Below are 19,490 nucleotides of genomic sequence, written 5' to 3'. Positions count from 1 at the left end.
AGATTTCTAGTACAGGTACTGAAACGACTGTGTAAGCTTTCTCCGACAGCACAGAGCTTGCAACGAGATACTTGCAGGGAAAAAATCCACTGCTTTGGTTTTGCTGCACTGATGTAATTTTTGCCTTGGTTTGTCTGAAGTTACAGTCATTTCTCTCTACAAAGGAGCAACTTCAGTACTGCCATTGCTTTATACCTCCGAGGATAGAGGCACTCCTCCTGTTTGACCTGACTGAACTTTGGTTCAGGCAGATGCTCAGCAAGGAGGGGCCGAACCAACCCCGATCCTACTGCATGAGGCTGTCGGTGAGGACTTGGCCCAAGCCCAAGAAAGCCTGGTTTGGCTGCAGACTGGCCAGATGAGCTAACCAAAACTGCACGAATACAGCAGAAAAACCAACTCCAAATCAACCACTTGATTAAGATCTGCAGCTACCAGAGTCCCTTGGCCTCTCCCTCCACAGCAGCGGGCTGTGTGGTGGGGATCTCCCTTAGAGCAGGGATGCCTCTCAACGTTACCCTTCCAGGCTGAGATCCCTCACCTGGAATCGAAGGGATGCATGCACGTAACTTTTGAGATATGTATAGAAAGCTTGTGTGATAATCTTTGTACCCCATACTGACTTTAGGTGTAGGAGAGTACTGGCTGCCGGGCCATCTGCTATTAAATATCTCACATACCTACAGTTATTGATTAGAGCTCAATAAACTAGTCGGTTAGATCTGCCTGAGTGATCTCTGACTCCTCCTGCAACCGCCTCTTCACAGACTTCAGTAACTAACTGAAAATTACGATCCCTGTTACCAGTTCTAGGAGCTGAGGGCTATGAACACAGAACAAACACTTCAACAAAAGCTAGTTTATTTCTTACCAGACAGACTGAAGTCAGCACAGTATTGCTTTTAACATCAACACGTCCTAGGTTAAACGTAACAGATCTCAATGCAGTGACTTGCGGTACGAAGATGTGCTTTGTTCTCCTGCCCCGACAGACTCGCTCTGGCAGCGCTTTTGGTCATTCCACTGATCAAAACAGTTACTCTGCTTTCTCCTGCATTCTCATTCAGTTTCTTTCTCACATCATCTAACGACAATTTATGTGGTGCGATCACACCTTTTGCATATCAGGATTTCCAGAAGTAGGAAGAACACAGACATTTAAAATATCAGGGTATCTAGGCAAGGACAGCTGAATAAATTTAATCCCCACATTATAAACGCGATGCTCGATGTGTTAAAACTCTGTATCTCCTGAGCCATATAATACCAACATTTCGTATCAGCGAATAAGTTACTTATGTTCCGCACAGATTAAGATAGATGCAGAGAAACACCAAGTGTTAATAGCTGTCGAAAATGCAGACATAAACTAATAAGCCTAAAATATGAGAACGAAATTTCAAACCAAACTAGTGAAAGAGTAACTTTAAGAAAACCTAAATTTCAGAACTTTGCGATACCTCTTCAAATTTTAAAGCGAAGGTATTAAAAACAAGACTCATTATTTCAGCTGCTGCACAGCTTTTTAAAGGATAATCCTGTGTGCATGTCCTATTTTCATTATGTTTAAATACTTAAAACAGAGGTTCTTTTTTTCCCATGAGCATGCCCAAATGATTCGGACACATTTACTAAATTGCATGGTTTCACAACAGCAATTTTGTCATACCAGTAATTTAGTAGAACCTGGTGCATCTCCTTTCACAAACTTAGATTCTAAAATCTCAAATTCATAAATATCTATGTTTTAAATATTTAGTTTTACATGAATATTTGGTATTTTTAGCATTTTTTCATCCTGTTTCCAGGTATTAGTTTGATAAGGAAACCATTTTTACATCACAATCTCATCTGATAGCAACCAGACACCCCGTTAGACTTTAAGAATCATTATTTTAAAACCTATTTCATAAAGCAAAACTAAAAGAAGCTGTCGGAAGAGTTGTACACCAGGGTTCACCTGCAGAAGTTAAATAATATCTTGGCTGTTAATTAATTAGTCTGATTATTTGTTAACATTCACCAGTTTGGCTTTATAATATTCTGACGCTGCCCATAACGGTAACAGTTTAAGTAAAACCTGGGCGCCCTTAAAGCAAATCCAACTTCTCATCAAGATACAGCATTAAATATGAATATTAGTAGTTCAAACTTTACAAAAAATTAAAAAGAATTAGTGTATCTCATACATACAGACCGCGGAGTGTATTTGTGCACGCAACCGGTATTTTGTTAGTGCTTGCTCACTTCACCCTTCTGACTTAGGACACCGCCGCTGTTCGTGTTTTCGCACGCTTTTTCTTCAGGCTGCACCTCCTGAACAGCTTTCTCTACATCTTGTTTTCCAGCTGAAGATCTCGGTAAGGTCATCTGGAGCGCGCACCAGAGAGTTGTACGTGCTTTGCGTGTTGTTACGCTCATCTCTTTAATTGCCAAAGCAAGAACAAACACATCTGCAGGGAGGAAAAAGCGTTTTACTCTTTATTGCACAGGTCATCAGCAAGCACTGCCTGGGATTCATTCACTCTGGCACTGCTAAAACCAGCAAAACTTTTTAGGTGCTTTTTAGTGTCTGATTTCGTGTTCTTTAGAAGGCTGTAAAAGCTGAACCTAAGAAAGTAATGATTTTTAGGCCCTCACAGAAAGAGTATATGAAATTCAGGTACTTGTTTTGTCAAAGCTCCCCCTTTGCTGTCACCTCTCGCAAGGAGCACCTAAAGCCTTATGATCAGCTCTGGTTTTGAAAGTATTCCATGTCCACACATCCTACAGGCATCTCGCCCCTCCCTCTGCGAGCTCATTGCCGAGCATTCACAGCAGTCCCTCCCGATCCATAAAGTGGATGCTTTGCCCATCCTATTAAGACAGGTGAAGGAATAGCTCCTTTGTGGCATTTTATTAACCCATACAGATCACATTCTGCAAAAACGTGCCAAACCCCACCATTTTAAAATAAAGACTGAGGTGGTGCAGTGGTGCATTTATTCAACAGCAATGTTTTAATGTGTAGGTAATGCTTTGATTTTAATTCCAGCCTGTGTGTGTGGAAACGAATCTGATACCCTCTTCTAGGCACCAGTTTTCAGACAGAACTTGCATGTTACTTTGGAGTAGGGGCACATACTTGCACCTCTTGGAGCTGGGTCGCGCCACACCGTACGCTGGGCTGCACAGAAAGCATGTGTGCACTTGCCTCCCTGGTCAAACCCTTCCATGGGGTTTGGAAGCAGTGGAAGACTTTACGTCAAAGTCTGCTCTTCCAAGTGCTCAGACGCCAGCTTCATTTTATTGCAAAAACCTGGCGCCCACCTTCAACCAGTATTCTTGGATTCACTGCTCCAGGTGAAAGCATCCCCCTCCTGGCCGTGCTAGGGGTGCCTCAGAAAAGGGCAGGATTGGAAGGCCTAACCTCATCCCCTCACCCTCCCTCTTCACCAGCTCGCCTGGCGCTCACTCCCCAGGCTGGTTTCCGTGAAACCCATTCAGAGACACCTCCCTCCTTCAGCACAGAGCGACCACCAACGCCTCCACGGTCACCACTGCTAAGCAGGAGGGTGCAGAGAACTGACTTGGGTAAATGTGAAGAATGACCATGAAAAGCCACTTGTCCAACACGAGTGCCAGCCTTCCAAAGAATTTTAGAAGGCAGTATTTGGAAGGATAAATCTAGAGAAATTAAGGTCAGAATGGGAGGACGTGATTATCAGGTCTTGCATTTTCAAAATTCCAATTTCCACACCAAGTTTTGTGGAATCAAGAAGAGATCACAGGAATGGTGTCATCTGGACTGCCCAGAAGAAGCTAAGAAACAAGTGATGCTCACATAAATGTGCATCTCAAAGCTGTAAGATAGGGTTGGTGTTTGGGTCACTACCAGGGAAGAAGGGAAAATCCCAGAGTGAAAAGGAAGAGTTGTTTTAAAGCCTCTGGCTGAATGCAGTGCCCAAGCGTTACAGACATTAAAAAGGTCTTTCCTCCCCTCAGAAGATGATGTGTAACATCTTTATCCTTCTGAAAGGTCCTGAAAACTAAATCTAGGGCAAAGCAGAGGTATGGTCAGACAGCTCTGAAAGGCTCGATGGTTGTTCTGGGTGACAGATGGCACTCCATAAAACCCTTCTTCTGATCATTCCAGTTTCTTCCAGAACTTCACTAAGCAGTTACGAACATTTATGAACAACTGATAGATACCTTGCACAGTGCCACAACTTCAGTGTGTAATAGAATTATTCAGACCCATGTTGTGCAGGAATACAACTGACATGAGGCAGCTCAGATCAGTCTGCTTCCCACTGAAGTAAATCTGTGGTACAACTGAACTGGGAGAGCTGGGTAAAGAGAAGACCATGGCTCACACGTTAATTTTGTTTAAATCAAGCCTCCTGGAATAGAGAACAGGACAGACAGGTCCTGCCTGGTAAGACAGATACTTAAAAACACATCAGACAGAATAGCAAGGTACTGTGGAAACAGAGTTGGGCCAGGGAAGACCTCTTCTCAAACAAAACAACAAGAGAGCTCTGCCAAAGGGAGGAGATGCACAGCTTCAGGCATTCCTCAAGGCTTTCCCAGACATGCAGCAAATATGGTTACTACATTCAATAATCTATTGTTCGAAAAATCCTCTCGAATCGCCACAACAGGCTAACATATCTTGGAGACAGCCGGTACAGAGGATGAGAGGTAGACAAAGAAAGTGCAACCCTTTTAGTTAAGTAATCAGATCCCATTGTGCAAAGCCCACTTCTTCCTCTTCTCTTCTCGCAGCAGCTGGACCAGGGAGCAGATCTCGAGGTTTGAGACCTCCCCTTTTCCAGACTGCTCAGTTCCAAAGAGCTCACTCTTCTGGTTAAGAATTAACACCAAGCAAAGCCAGCACCAACTATGTTAATGGGCCTAAACACCCAAAAAACCTCTTCATCTTAACAAGTCACATAATCTTCAATCAGAGTAAAGAGAAACAGCAATGATGGTGAACAGGTGAAAAGCAAAGTTGCTATAGTGCATCTTCTGAAGTAAACTTGAGCATTACAGAACTGCATGACGGGACCTCCAAAGTAGTAAAATAATCCATCTAATTCAGTTGTGGAAAGAGGCAGGAAGGGAGTGGAGGACTCTCAGAAATGCAAGAAAGCTTCCAACACAAACTGCAGGCCAGAGCATCATGGGTGGCAGGAATTTATTCTGCCTCACATCTAAGAGAGAAGGCGATCTGCCATTCTTGCACTAGTGAAAGATTAAGCTGAATATTCTGCATATTTTGGATACCATTAAGAATAAAAACATTCTGACCAATGTATTTTTGTGTATCCATCAAAAAAATTATTTGTATTTTATGTCAATCTAGGACAGAATATGCTTGAAGAGGAAATCCACTCGTCATGCAAGGCCATCTTGGTCTCTCCACACAGATTCAGCACAGAGATAACAAAGAAGTTCTATGTAGAAATGCAGACAGGGCAGGAGGGGTGGTGGGAACAGGAATATGAGGGACGGGCGAAGAAAGAAGGCAATAGCTTAGCATGATCTCCAATCCCAAACTGCATTACAAAAAACTCCACTACCCTTTTCGTTACTTGCTAGTTCATTAATTGAATAAAGAGGCTCCAAACTGATTTAGCCCATTTATCTCTAAAACCCAGTTTTAGTGTCCTCTCAAAACCGTCATCTAAAACCCATACAGTCTGCCTTTCCCAAAGCTCCAGATACTGAAAAATAAATTAAAACTTTAATACAAAACCCCTCACACTTATTTTTTTGTAACAGGCTTGCAATATATGTAGACTTTTTAGCTACCTTATAAAAGTACATAAGCATAGTTATACCTCTGTCATCCTGGCATCTGGGAGCTCCTTGCCTCTGTCGATTTGAAGCATTTACAATTTCATCTTTTCTACGTGACTGCACTACATGAATTACCTCCAGGTGTTTATCAAGAGCAGTAGAAATGTTAGCATGAAGGGGAGAACTGCGAAGGCGCTCCATTTTTCCCAGTAAAGTCACAACCTAATGAACATTTTACATGTTACAGGAGTTCACACTACTCATCCAGACTTACAAGAAAATTAACCAGATTAGGAAGAACAGATTAATGACAACCATTATTTTCTTTCGTATAATTAAATTCTTACCTAGGATTTCTTCTCCAAAACTGAAGGTGTAGAATACTTGGGTCTGCACAGCACCACAGCAGAGCTAAAATACCCAGCTTACTAGGTAACAATGGATATACATGACTTTGAGACAACCATGTAACAGGAGGTGGTTCCATGACAATCATCTGAATGGAGGCCACTGTGGTCCTCCCTTCCATCAGCACTGCTGAAATGATCCGGGTGGACACCAATCCCACAAAGCCTGGCCTGCCTTCACCTCGGTGATCCCCTTGTGCTGTGCCCATGCAAAGCAAGAGGTAACGCGGGAGAGTGGCAGTCTCTTTTGGGACCGGCTAAAGCTGCTGTGGAACCACACGCGTAGGCTGACTTTCAGGATGGATACTCAGCACTGAAGGAGCTCCTTCAGAGAATATCGAGCACAAACATGCAAAAATCATTCAGTTTTGATCAGTTACTTGAAAATGTGCATCTTTGTTTACCTTACAACAGTCACATTAGCATTAATTTCCCCTTCGTAAGCAATTCCTCAACTGTGGCTCACAGACCGCTGAAGAACTTGGTTATTGGTCTGCAGAAATAGATAAAATTCCAAAACTGTAATGTTTACTGGGCAATGGCTACACCTGATGGCCTGTAAAGATGCCTGATGATTAATGGTCATCCACAGGTTTAAAGTGAGAAGCAGGGGGTCTGGGAGCATAGTGCAAAGCAGAGTTTTTGATGTTTTCTTGCAAATGAAAGACTGCAGGCTTCCCTAAGAAAAAGACTGTAATGGAGTTTTTAAAACCTAAGAAAGGGATGGTTAACAAAGGAACTGGAACCAGGACAATTTGCCCAACCTGCCCAAGTATCCTCAGAGCAGGCTGCTGGCCAAGACAGTTATTCTGGCAACAGCATCCACAACCGCAGAACAGAGCAGCCGCTCCTTGCCAGCGGGATCAGGAGAGAGCATTCAGGAAGGGGCAAGCTCCCACGGTCCGACTCGTCCTGCTCTCCCTTAGATCTGGGGAAAGCCTGGGTCTGGGGGAACATGTAGGCAGGAATAAGCTGCGCAAGTTGCTGTGACAGCAGCAGCGACCAATAAACTTTGAAAAGTGACATTTCACATTTGTAAGGAGGCTGAGTTTTTTTTTTTTAATAAAAAAGTGAAGAGAACTTCATATGAACATCTGAGGAATCAGTCACTAGGACAGGGTAGATTGCCTGAAAATCACTAGGTTCATTTCTGAAGAAACAAACAGGTTTTAAGGAGTGGCATAGTAGGATCACATAAGCAAGTGAAACAAAGCAAGATGAACCTGACAGTCGTTTCCCAGTCTTACTTAATAGGGCATCCACATCCACAAAAGGACTTGTGTTCTGAAGACCTGCTTTTCAGGTACCACAATAGCACCCCACGGGATCCACAGCTGACAGTTAAATGTGTGTGTTCTTTATACTAAGCCTGGGAGAAGTGCCAGGTGTCTAAAAGCAAAATCCACAGAAGTCAGCAAAGCTGGGCTTCCAAAACAACCCAACCGGAACCACTGAAGGCTCAAATGCTTGCTTTCCCATCCCCTCAGGTTTTTCAGAAGTTCATCCTGCGCTCCCAAGAGATGCTTCCTTCCACTCATGACTCGGAGGCATTAAGTAAACCTGCCCTTCTCTTGCAAAGCACAGCTGGTCCCTTTTGACTGTCACAGGGCTTTCTGGGTAACTCAGATCCTTTGCTGGGAAAAGCAGCAAGCTACCAGCGATGCTGAGGCTGCTGGAGCGGCAGGGTCCCAGCCAAGCAGCCAGCAGAGCCACAGGCCCTGCACTCGGAGGTAAGCACACACCATGGGAGAAGGACTGACATTTCAGGTCCAGCTTGGATGGCTGTTCTTCACAAAACAATGTATTTGGAGCAGGGACCATACGCTTTCCCCAGCCCAAACAGATACTCTCACTACTCTGGCAGAAACACAGTGTCAGTCCAGGACAGAAGCGCTTCAACAGGACACGCTGAATGCCCAGCCTCAGAGTACCTACAGTGGGGTGATACAGCGTCCTCCAGTTACAAGGGAGCTGTGGATTTACATGTCCCCAGACACACAGGAGAGGAGATACAGTCTGTAGAGAGAGAGGAGATCCTGGTTTAAAGTTTGTTCTCTGACTTTTAAGTGGCTTTTATAGCTACTGATGACATAGTGAAGGAAGCTACTGTCACCTCTCCATCAGCTATGCTTTGTTCTGGAACTGAAAGCAACTGCAAGTGGAAGTCTCAATTGAGTAAGGCAAAGGAAAGTGTTTGGCCACCAAGAGGATTTCACTAGATGCTCCATACTATGCAGAGTTAACCCCAGATTCAACCAGCTCAACTTCCACCTGAACCTTTGTATCAGTGTTTCTCTTTGGCCATCACTAAGCTTTCTGATGTTAGAATCCTGGTTCAACAGCCCCACTGTGCTTTTGAGCATCCTTAAAACTACTTTTCAGTTGCCACCTAACAAGTGTTTGAGGAGCTATATCCTGAAGCTTGGTTCTTCAAATGGCTAGAGAAGATTAAGACCTTTTTTAGATTCAGTTTTCAAGTACTATGACAAGGACAGGCAAGACTTCTCAAAGCAGAAACTTCCTAACACTGTTCTTCTGGGGTCCATAAAACAGTGGTTTAAAAAGTGTATGCTAAGCCCATCTACGCATCTTTCACTACCCTCTACTCAGCCGTATGAACAGATCCAGGCAGCTGCACAAGCCAGATTTCAGCAGGCAGTGAGCAGACATGGCTTCATGGCTTGATTTCACCTGTGTGAGACTGGTAGGGATGACAGCTTACCACCACTGCCTCAGGAGCGGCTGAGCTCAGCAGTACCAGTTCCTCCAAGAACCAGCATTTCTCAGAACAGAAGCTGCTGCCTTTAATCCCACTTGCCCTTGCAGGGTCAGGCTTCGGCTCTGCACTTTCAGCCCACATTTCTCTTCCTTCTGCAGCATGAGCATCCTGCTCTGGCCCCATAGCCTCAGAAGAGCCAGATCAGACCCTCACTGTCCTGCTGGCGGCACAGATCAGCTCTGCTTGTGCACACCTCCCCCCCACCCCCCATCTCCCTTAATTCTGCACAGGCTGCTGCCTCACGAAGAAGCACAGTACTGCACACTGGCACCATCGTTTGGCCACAGAGCCACAGGCAGCTCAGAAGACACCAGTCACGCTTGCCCTACAGGTTGTGGCCATTTGGCTTAAGCAGCAAACTAATAACAGAAATTCAGGCTGAAGTTGCATCAAATAACTATCCTGCATTAAAAAAATACAAAACTCTCAAGCAAATATGTATCAAAAATCTTATAAACATTAATTAAACTTGCTTTTTTCCCCACAAATACCTCCTCTAATACAGTGCCTAACATTTCTCTGCTGAGCTGCTCAGAACAGAAAAGCACATCTTGGAGCAGTGCAAGCAGTTTGGCTAGATGACTGGATTCTGGCATCTCACACGTGCTCCTGTACTAGAAACCACTGGCATGTATGCACGTAAACGTGAGCCTCAGCTGCTCCGTGGGTTCCCTGGTAACAGCAGCAGTGAACCTGGAGCTGTAGAAATTCTAGCAGGCGCTGCTGAAACATTATTCCCTGCAAAGCGTTTAAGAACAAAGCTATTTTGGGCAAAGCTGCTCTGATAATCTCATATTGTACTCTGAAGTTTGTGTGATAAGTTCAATAGAATTTTTTTTCTTTTTTTTTTTTTAAGTCCTACCACTCACTCTGGCTTGTTCACGTAGCTGATCCACAATTAAGCGATCAACTCTTGATGGGTTTGATGCCAGCCTTGGAATCGGAATGTTGTTAGCACTGGAAACCTTTTTCCCTTGGAAATTCTTAGTAAGAGCTGATTCAGTCTGTAGGAAAACAAAAGAATAACTCCCTAAGAATATAAGCTGCAAAGTGTGCTTTATTACAGAAACAAGAAAAAAATACCAGAGACACATTTTCTTTCCTTTAGGGTTTTGGATGATGGGTTTTTTTTTAAAGCAAGATAATGAGGATTCAGGCATTTGGGACGTAACCATTTGTAAGACAATCACCTGTTTTAACTGAACAACCGCTTTACTCAAAGCGGTTCAACTAAAATAATTATGCCAACATAATGCATTTCAGAAGCGCTCTGTCTTCTCACACTCTGACTACAGCCTGTACTAATTTTGCCTGTAAATAAAATGGAGGCAAGTTAAAATTACAAGGCAAAAAAGAATGAGCAAACAGGTATGGACCTCATCCACAAAATTAAAATAAAATTGTTTAAGTCAGCAATTAACCTAAATTTGGTGCAGATTAGCCAAACTACAGAAAGTGTTTATGTTTAGTTAAAATGAAATAATATTTTGTTTAACCATCAGAAAATTACTCTGAAACCTGATGTCAAGATTTCAAATTTCGATCCCTCTCACCCCATTATGTCACTCTGGAATACCTGTAACAACATACACCTAACTAGATCTGTTTTAAAATTGCATTTTTCACATTCTTTTGCAGTGGACCACATAAAGCTGCAGCCCAACTTTCTCCACCACCTCCCCCGGCCATGCACTGTGAACTCTCTCACACACCTAGACATCAATCTCCCCTCCTCAGGTCAAGCTCATTCTCCCCCTAACCCCTCTATTCCGCCTTTTGTCAGGAAACACTTCGGCAAAACTCTCCGTCTTGCATCTCCTCACAATTAGATTTCTTCGGCAGACTGGCACATCAGAGCTTCCAAGAGAAGCTGACAGCCGAACAGCCCGGCCCAGCGATTACCAGGTAACCTTTGGTCAAGCTTCCCTCAGAAAGCCACAGCTCTAGAGCATTTTTTCAATTTCAAATACCAGCTAAAGCGGTGAAATTAAGATAGCTTTTACATTGAACAAGGGTAGCCTGAAGCACTTCTGCTGATGACTAGAAAGGGCAATGGCTTTAAACAGGGCTTCATACAGAGCTATCTGAACCTCTTCCTTCAAGTGTTGTAACATTACCCTTTCTTTGGCAGGGCGGGGGAAAGAGCCTCTTCAAATACATCTTAAGTTTAAAACTCAGGGAAACAGGAGGTGAAAAGAACTCACTGAAAGAACTAAAAGTGTAGGGCCTAAGAATTTTAATTAATTCTTGAAAGGATTAAAATTTAGTCCCAATTGTACATATAATTAATGGATTTGCTTTCAAAGTTTCCAAATGTATTGTATTTATTGTGCTTAAAAAAAAAAAGGCGTAACAAGGTTTTGTCAGTCATACAGCACACCTTCCCCAATGCTAACACAGAGATCAAGAATTCCCTGAACTCCTGCTTTCAGCGCAACATTCAACACATTAGTTATGCTCCCAACCAGGCTACAAACCTTCAGAACCTCTGTTTTCAGTTCAAATACCCAGGGATATTTTTATAGTTTAAGTCCCATTAAGCATTTCAACTCATAACAGCAAGAACTACCCATGATCTCTAACTGGTCAGAGTTGGATGAGATCTAAATCAAATCTGTGATATGGCATATTAACTTAGGGTGGGGGTTTGGGGTTGGTTTTTTTTTTTTTGTTACCTTCTTTCTTTCTCTCTCCAAAGCTCTCCACTGTTCATAACATTCTTCTAGTCTAACATGAAGTTCGCTGGCAGGCCCACTACGGGTTTTAACTTGCCTTTGAAATCCAAATGCTGGTACAAAACCAGAAAAAGAACTGTCACCATACATCCTATTGTTAAAATATGGGTAGAAGCATTTTAAATCATCACGGGAGAACAAGTCGTGAGACTCCATCAGAGGGACAATGGAACGGCCAAACAGGCGAGCTGACCTCAGGGGGAACGGACTTGAGCCAAGCTGCTGATTACATCTAAAGTCACCCATCATGCTGTTGTTGGGAAAGCTTGGAGCCTGCAGGCCTGTCACAGGGTTGACGTTTCGGTCTCCGCTCCCCTGCCTGAGACGGAACTGACCCTGAGACTCCATTAAATCTTGGTACGTGTTCTGCAACAGCCCATCGGCATGTTTTTGTCCCTCCAGATCATAATGCTCACTGTGGGGCTTCAACTGGAAGCGGTGTTTGTTCATGGTTTCAATGATCCCAAACTGCTGAGCTGAATAATTGTCACAGAATCCATTTGGCTGCTTTACTTTCTTTTCACTTAAATACTCAATGAGATTTTCTTCTCCACTCCTAACTAGTGCTTCCATGCAAGCAGCAGACCGAGCTCGTTCTGCAGTGTTATAACCAAAATCAAGACTTGGAAAAAACGAAGGATTTTCTTGACAGTACTTGTGAAATAAATTACTATTTAAAGGGAAATTTGAAGATGATAACTGACAAAAATCATTAGGATAACTGGAACTTTTTGGGAAAGCAGGTAAATGATTATTCAGTTTCAACAAAGTACTTGGATTCTGAAATAGGACAGAAGCAGCGGTTTTAGTCTGGCTGTTCATCCAAGCTGGCCTTACATTAGCACCTGCAGAAGGGTTTGCTGTGTTTGGTAATAATGGAAGGGATTTACAGAATTCAGAACTCTGAACATCTAACATGGAATACTGCTGCTTTTCTACACCATCTGCACCATCGCTATTCCCTGGACAAGCTGCAAAATATTTTAGTCCATGTTCAAATTTTTGCCCAAAATCAGTGCAGAATGAAGCTTCATTTGCAAATGGTTTTTCTGACAGAAGTCCTACAGCCTTGGGAAGTGTAAAGTTTTGCTGGTCTGAAATTGTATCTTCTATTTTTTCCTGAGTTCCTGATTTAGCTTGAAATAATTTACTGTAGGGTTCTGTGTCCAGAGGTGGTGCCTCAACGGTTCCATTTACTAACTTCTTGTTTTCCTGGAGGCTAAGATTGGTGCTCTTGTTAGGTTTTGCTTTACTAGCATGAGAATATTCAGCGTATCTACCACAATCTGTGTTTTCATTATATTTGTAAAACTGTGGAAGAAACATTTCTGCTCGCTTTTGGTGCGATGGCGCATCTGCTCCTTTGGGACACACCTTCTCCCTTCCATAAGAATAAGCATCGGCTCCCAAGTCTTTGATCCCTTCTGAATACCCAACTTGGGGTGTAAAGACATTTTTTATGTACGGACAGTTCTGATACACAGGTGGTGTCTTGATATTCTCATTAGTCTGCACGTTGCAACAGTTGGCATGATCATTCCTAGAAGGGTATAAACACTGCTCTTCAAGGTCTATGCCGGTAAACCCGCAATAACATTTGTCTGCTTTTTGCTGCAATGCAAGATTACCACTTTGCAAGTACTGTTTTTCAGCAGCAGATACAGCTTCGCTACTATAAAAACCCTGTTGTGAGACAGCTCTAACAACTGGTCTTTTAGTCTCTGGCAACAGGTCGTGGTGGTCTATGGTTCTGGTTGCATTTGTGGGCCATGCTGACTTCAAGTTGGAAGGGCAACTCCTTGAAAAACAAGAAATACACTGTTAGATTCTCATCTGTGGGGGTCCCCTTCCATTCCCAAATGCAGAAAAAGGTTTAAGAACCCAGTTCTTCCCCACTCATTTCTCTCAATCGATGCAAAGACATCTTACTCCAACTTCTACCCACTACAGACAGACACTTCTACCCACTGCCATCTTCACAGTTTCCCTAGATGGGAAAACTGACTCTGGCTTGTCTAAACCCACCCATATACCCTAGGAGCTACACACAACGCCTTCAAGCCACAAGCTATGTGTACACACCAAACTACATTCAGTCAATCCCATCAAGAGATATACTATCTGTCACCACTGAAATACTGCTGGTTAAGCAAGGTGTTAAGATAACCGTACTTCCCAAACTACGGTTGAAAGCCGTGCCCCAGTACTCCAGACAAACACTATTCTATCATCCTGCTTATTGCTTCAGAGTCGCCTGTGTTTTACACTGGCTTATACTGCTTCCTGCAGGTACAGCAAGAATAAGTATCTCGGCACATTTCCTTTCCTTCCACTAGTTACCATGAGTTAACACAGGACAATCACTGCCTGTCAAGGAAAGCTGAAAACAGACTAAATAAAAAAATGGAATTTTACCTGGAAGTTTTTACAGCCACAGCCAAATTTGGCAGTACTTAAGACAGAAATCCAACCTTAATTGTCCAAAGCAAAGGAATTAGTAAGTTACCTTTTGATCAAGGCTGACTTCCTCTAAAGTTTTCTCCCACTTCAGCCACATAACGCAGCACACATACAGAAATCAGTGGAATTTTGGGAGAAGATGAGTTTTGGGCCCCCCAGTTTAAGAAGGACGTAGAACTGCTTGAGCAAGTCCAGTGGAGAGCTACCAAGATGATCAGGGACTGGTGCATCTTCCTTATGAGGAAAGGCTGAGACACCTGGGTTTGTTCAGCCTGGAGAAGAGAAGGCTGAGGGGGGATCTCATCAATGCTTATAAATATCTAAAGGGAGGGTGCCAGGACGATGCGACTGGGCTCTTTTCAACAGTGCCCAACGACAGGACAAGGCACAATGGGCACCAGTTGGAACATGCGAAGTTCCACCTGAACATGAGGACAAACCCCTTCCCTATGCGGGTGCCAGAGCAGGGGCACAGGCTGCCCAGAGAGGCTGTGGGGTCCCTTCCCTGGAGACATTCACCCCCCGCCTGGACGCGGCCCTGTGCCCCTGCTCTGGGTGTGCCTGCTCAAGCAGGAGTGGGACAGGATGAGCTCCAGCGGCCCTTCCAACCCCTACCAGGCTGTGATTCTGTGAAGACAGAAAGGAAGAGTGGTGCCTGCCTCAGGAACCTTGAGAACTGGGTTCCCTTTCTTACCCCGTACATCTAGAATACTCAGATTCAGGCAAAAGACTGTGAGCTCTCCAAGTATCCTAAGGATGCTGGATCCTTCTGGGCCAAGTTGTTTTGACTATCTAAGGGTTTCTTCTGGTGCTAGAATATAGGCATAATAAATCTGACATTCAGATGTGCAAACATTGCTCAGGTAGCGCTATCATCAAGAAACATTCATTTTGCATGGAATTCTTCCCTCCTGCCAGTTCAGGAAAGTGTGAAAAAATATGATTTTGTGTTTTGTGTATTCTTTCTGTGAATTTAAATTAATTAAGGAAGAAACCTAATGTCTGAATTCAGTCTTGATCTAAAATAATAGGCCAAGGCACACATTCAGGGAGGTTTATTTGAATACAGCGTTCCACAATGCTTGTTAAAGACTGACTTAAAAAATGCCAATTAAAACGTTTGTAAATAACAGAAAGCCAGAGACTACTATGTAACCTGAGCACCCAGAGAAAAGCTTTCAAGTGTCACAAGCGAAATATTAGAAGATTAGGGGGAAGGAAGGGAAACTGTAGAGAGCACGAGGGCTTGCCAGCAGCAGATGCAAAGATGACTAACAGAACACAGATACAGAGATCAGCGAGGGTAGTTTTTGTCAGAGGAAGAGAATGCCAGCAGTGCTCACGTGGCACCCACTCACCCCTCAGCACAATATGGCTGCAGTTTATCTTGTTCTTCCAAGATGTTAGACACAAGTCCATATAAATCTGTTTCACTGCCATAATCATTCCTTTCAGGTTGGATCCTGAAAACGAGTTGCATATTAATTAAAATAATTACTTCATTCAAAAGAATTCATAAGCTAAATTAAGCAAAAAAAAAAAATCCATCTACTCCTTCGACATACACATCCTCTCTCTGTCAAAAATGACTACCTGGACTTCATATTGATCTGAGGAGCAGCAGGTTCCTTAGTATCATCTGCGTAGGTAGACCATGGTGCATATAAAAGGGAAGAATCCACAGGTGCAGAGTACTCTGATGTCGAAAGGGAAGAACTGTAGGTCTGAGGTAGCTCTACATTTTCTTCGTTCTGCATTTTAAGTACAACAGAAGTACTGATATTAATATTAAACACATCAATTTGTCATTTCATCATTCTACCCAGTTGTAACCAAGTTCACCCTTGGAGTAACCAGAGCATGAGAAGCAAGCCAGCCACATACTTTCTGACATAATGCTACAGGTAAGTTCTGCTGGTGACCACTGCCCAGCGCATGTACGCATAGGAGTACAAATGTCAGGCCACGTCAGCCTAAAATGCCCGCACCCTTCTCTAACAGATGATCACTGACAGGAGTCAGGAGATATTCCCTTCCTCCCAATCATTACAGGTTATTTAAGCTACTGAAGAAAACTTAAAGGCAGTTCTTTTCTAGCGAAAAGGAAAAGATCTTCTACCCAATTTAAGTGAAAAGGAGCAACTGCTTGTTTGGTTTAAACACGATATGCTTTCTTAGCTCTTAGTAAGTGAAAAAATTAACTGTTTTCACAGCGTTAAATGATAAAGATACAGGATACACTCCTTTATGGGGCAAAGTCGTCCAGCAGCTACAGAAAGCAGCACGCAAAGCCAGATTCTATTCCCAGTAGGGCTTTCTGCCTAACTTTGGACAGGTCTCTCCATGTCTCACTTCCCCAGGTCTGTAAAATACTTCTGTCAGCAAAGAAAGATGCCCTGCTGCTGGACTTAAGGACATGCAAGAACAAAGCCAAAGGAGTCTCAGACACAATAAGTAGTAGGTCTATTATTGAAGGTACTGGGAATGAGTCTTCATTCATTTATTCATGTCTTTTACCTCAGTGAAAGTTTAGGGCTATGAAAGGCAAAACGAAGAGAGAGAGGTCTGATGTCCTTCACTGTCCTGCCTTTTTCTGCTGCTCAGACCAAGAGCCCCCTGCTCAACAGGCCGGTCTGTACGCATGTTTGGGCTCTATGACTGTGGTATGCCATAGAAATGTCTGCTGCAATGCCTAAGCTTCTCCTTATCGACTTCTCCGTTTTCCTAAAAACAGTCCATCGTTCCTCACTTTAATTACAATTGTTTATGGTAACAGAATAACAAAGAACACAGCAAAGTACTGTTTTCCTCAACTCCACATATTCCTTCCTCCGTGAAGAAATCGCTGCCCTTTCTGATGAACATTATGACACCAGATATTTATTATGAATAAATCAAACACGGTGATTTATGTTTTCCAGTATGAGCAGCTGTATTAGAAAATTTTTTTGACCATATTGTTTACAAGCAACCCCAGCGCTTACACAGATATAAAAAATTAATTTATCATTAACTGAACCTGTGATTTGTAGCAACCATACAGCGAGCCAGAGCCTGTCATTATGCTACTGAATGCATCAGTCAGCCTCCCGCCAGCTTCTGTGCTACTCCAGCAGCGACTGCCACCTCTGAACATAACTTTAGGCTATAGAAGACAAAGAAAAAAAAAGTGGTGTAAGGACATAATTATACATAGAGCTGAGAGTTATAGATTTTATACCAACATGAACTTCTTTAACACTTTAAATTACCCGTGGATTCCGCTCATCTGAGTTTGCAGGTAGCGATGATTTTAGTAGTGCTACATATTAACATTAGAGCACTTTCATATTTGCCCTTAGAGAAGGGCTTAACCCAACAAACCACAATAAATTCACAAGGTGTTTACAGGCAGAGGAGCTGCAGATTAAGAGGAAACCTGCATCCTCTCCATTTACACCAGCTGAGCTCCCAAAGGGCTGAACTGCCACAGAGAGCACCAACTACGGCGGCAGACTGATCATCCCCTTCACCAATGGCAGCAGGGGAGTCATGCAGCCTTCCCTTCTGCGCATCGCTAGACACCTCTCGCCCTTTCATCACTGTTCCTGTTACATCATTAACGTTACACAAATGCAAGTATGTGCATTTTCAGATCTCAGGAGCAAGAATTTTGCTATAATATGCGCACTGGGAGCTATGGTGGAAATCTGCCCCATTCTGTGACTATGGGAGAAAAAGCTTCCACCTAAGAAAAAAATCCCCTCCCCATCACCAACCTGGGAGTGCTCAGAACTAGGTGGCCAGTGGGAGCAAGGAATTAAAACAAAACAAACAAAACAAAGAGTTAGGCGTCTTTCCTTCCCTTCTTCAGAAGGTGAGGTACACAAGGAAAATTTAAAGTTAAGTTAAAACTGACTAGCTAAAAAACTCTTCAGCTCACAAATAAAAAAAGTTATTTGCAAAATATCTGAAGTGTTACCATAGCAGCTCATGCGAATTGCTTGTTAAATCCAGAAAAAGTTCAAGTTTCACAGGCCCAGGATTCTGAAAGTATTCTGAATAAGCACTCCTCTCTACAAAGATGTTATTCTATAGCTACCTGAGGATGAAAACAGACTCTACATCTCACATATGCGGACTACAGCACGATCTTGCTTCTAGTTTATGCCGCAGTTCCGCCAATGTATTAACATAGGTTCTTTTCAGCACATTTTACAATTATGTGAACACGCAAAGTCAGAGCTAGCGCAGAGCACAGCTCCATTTCTTATACCAATTATGCCACATTGTCCCCTTAGTTATCTCCTTGCTCGGTAAGGGCACCCAGCACTTACGTGATTCATGATCTCAAAAAATGAGGAAACGTATCAGTACCAGGAGCTGATACAGATCTGTGACACCCCTACACCCACCAAGCCACGCATAATCATTTGCTTCCCAAACAGAAGTTTCTCAGGACACCGGGAAGCGTTTCCCTGACACCTCCGAGCTCAGTTTCACAGCACCCGTTACCACAAGGCAGGCCCAGGCCCAGGCAGCCCCGGGCGGTCCCACGCAGGAGGGCACGGTGGCACTGAGCCCGCTCATGGCAGCGGGCACGCTGCAGGGCCAGGGGCACGAAGCCTCGCCCAGCCTCGGCCCAGCCCCGCTACCGGTGCCCAGGAAGAGCCCAAGCCCCGGGACAACTCAAACCGCGCACCGGTTTTCTGACAGGAGAAGCTGCGCAGCCCCGCCGCCGCGCCGCGCCGCGCCGCACAGCCCAGCCTCTCCCGTCCCGTCCCGTCCCGTCCCGTCCCGTCCCGTCCCGTCCCTCACCTCCATGGGCGACCTCCGGGACAGCGGCCGCCAGAGCGGCTACCGGCAGTGCGCGCGGCCGCCCCTCCAGCGCGCGGCCATGGCGGGCCGCCTGAGGCGACAGGCTGCTGTTAGCCTCGCGCCGAGCCAACCGCCACCCCGCCCCGCGCGCTCGCGGAGATTGGCCAACCCCTGGGCCGCCTAACCAATGAAGAGCCGAGCAGCTCCCTCGCACCTCCCTGCACCGCGTGACCCGACCCGTTCCTCACGCGGTTATAGACATACAGAGCCCACAGCTAGTGTCATGCCAACAGAGCTTTATTTCCATTGGACCCTATCCGCCAACACTTAGCCAATGAAAAATCACCTCTCTGCCCCCTCCCGCCAATGAGGGGCCGCGGAGGCGTTGTTCGCCCGGAAACAGCGCCGTGGCCGTCGGAGCGGTCTCTGTCCCTCCCGCCGCAGCCCCTGGGCCGGGAGCGGGGCGGTTCCCCCGGGCGCCGTCACCCCCCGGGCCCTGCCAGCGGGGCTGCCCTCAGCTGCCAGCTT

The 19,490-nt window shown here is 44.4% G+C and overlaps 1 protein-coding gene across 1 annotated transcript; it reads right to left on the bottom strand.

Moving 5' to 3' along the window:
• Positions 1-2,046: 2,046 nt before the first annotated feature.
• On the bottom strand, positions 2,047-18,968 carry MEIOC (meiosis specific with coiled-coil domain). The gene is made up of 8 exons (XM_075117341.1): positions 18,963-18,968; positions 17,185-17,310; positions 15,759-15,916; positions 15,524-15,628; positions 11,646-13,503; positions 9,840-9,974; positions 5,826-6,006; positions 2,047-2,453 (listed from the first exon to the last, which is right to left on the bottom strand). The coding sequence occupies exons 1-8, from the start codon at positions 18,966-18,968 to the stop codon at positions 2,233-2,235; spliced, it is 2,790 nt and encodes a 929-aa protein (XP_074973442.1). The 3' UTR covers positions 2,047-2,232.
• Positions 18,969-19,490: the final 522 nt, after the last annotated feature.

The sequence above is a fragment of the Phalacrocorax aristotelis genome, chromosome 23, assembly GCF_949628215.1.
Source record: "Phalacrocorax aristotelis chromosome 23, bGulAri2.1, whole genome shotgun sequence".
NCBI classification, from domain to species: domain Eukaryota; kingdom Metazoa; phylum Chordata; class Aves; order Suliformes; family Phalacrocoracidae; genus Phalacrocorax; species Phalacrocorax aristotelis.
Note: the sequence above shows the minus strand (reverse complement) of the source record. Positions and strands in the feature narration are given on the sequence as shown.

Excerpts from the sequence above, each read along its gene's own strand:
- MEIOC (XM_075117341.1), bottom strand. Across the intron at positions 15,917-17,184 it reads ATGGTTGCTACAAATCACAG|AACGAAGAAAATGTAGAGCT; the intron begins GTTCAGTTAATG and ends CTTAAAATGCAG. Across the intron at positions 9,975-11,645 it reads TGGAGAGAGAAAGAAAGAAG|ACTGAATCAGCTCTTACTAA; the intron begins GTAACAAAAAAA and ends GTTTTCCTACAG.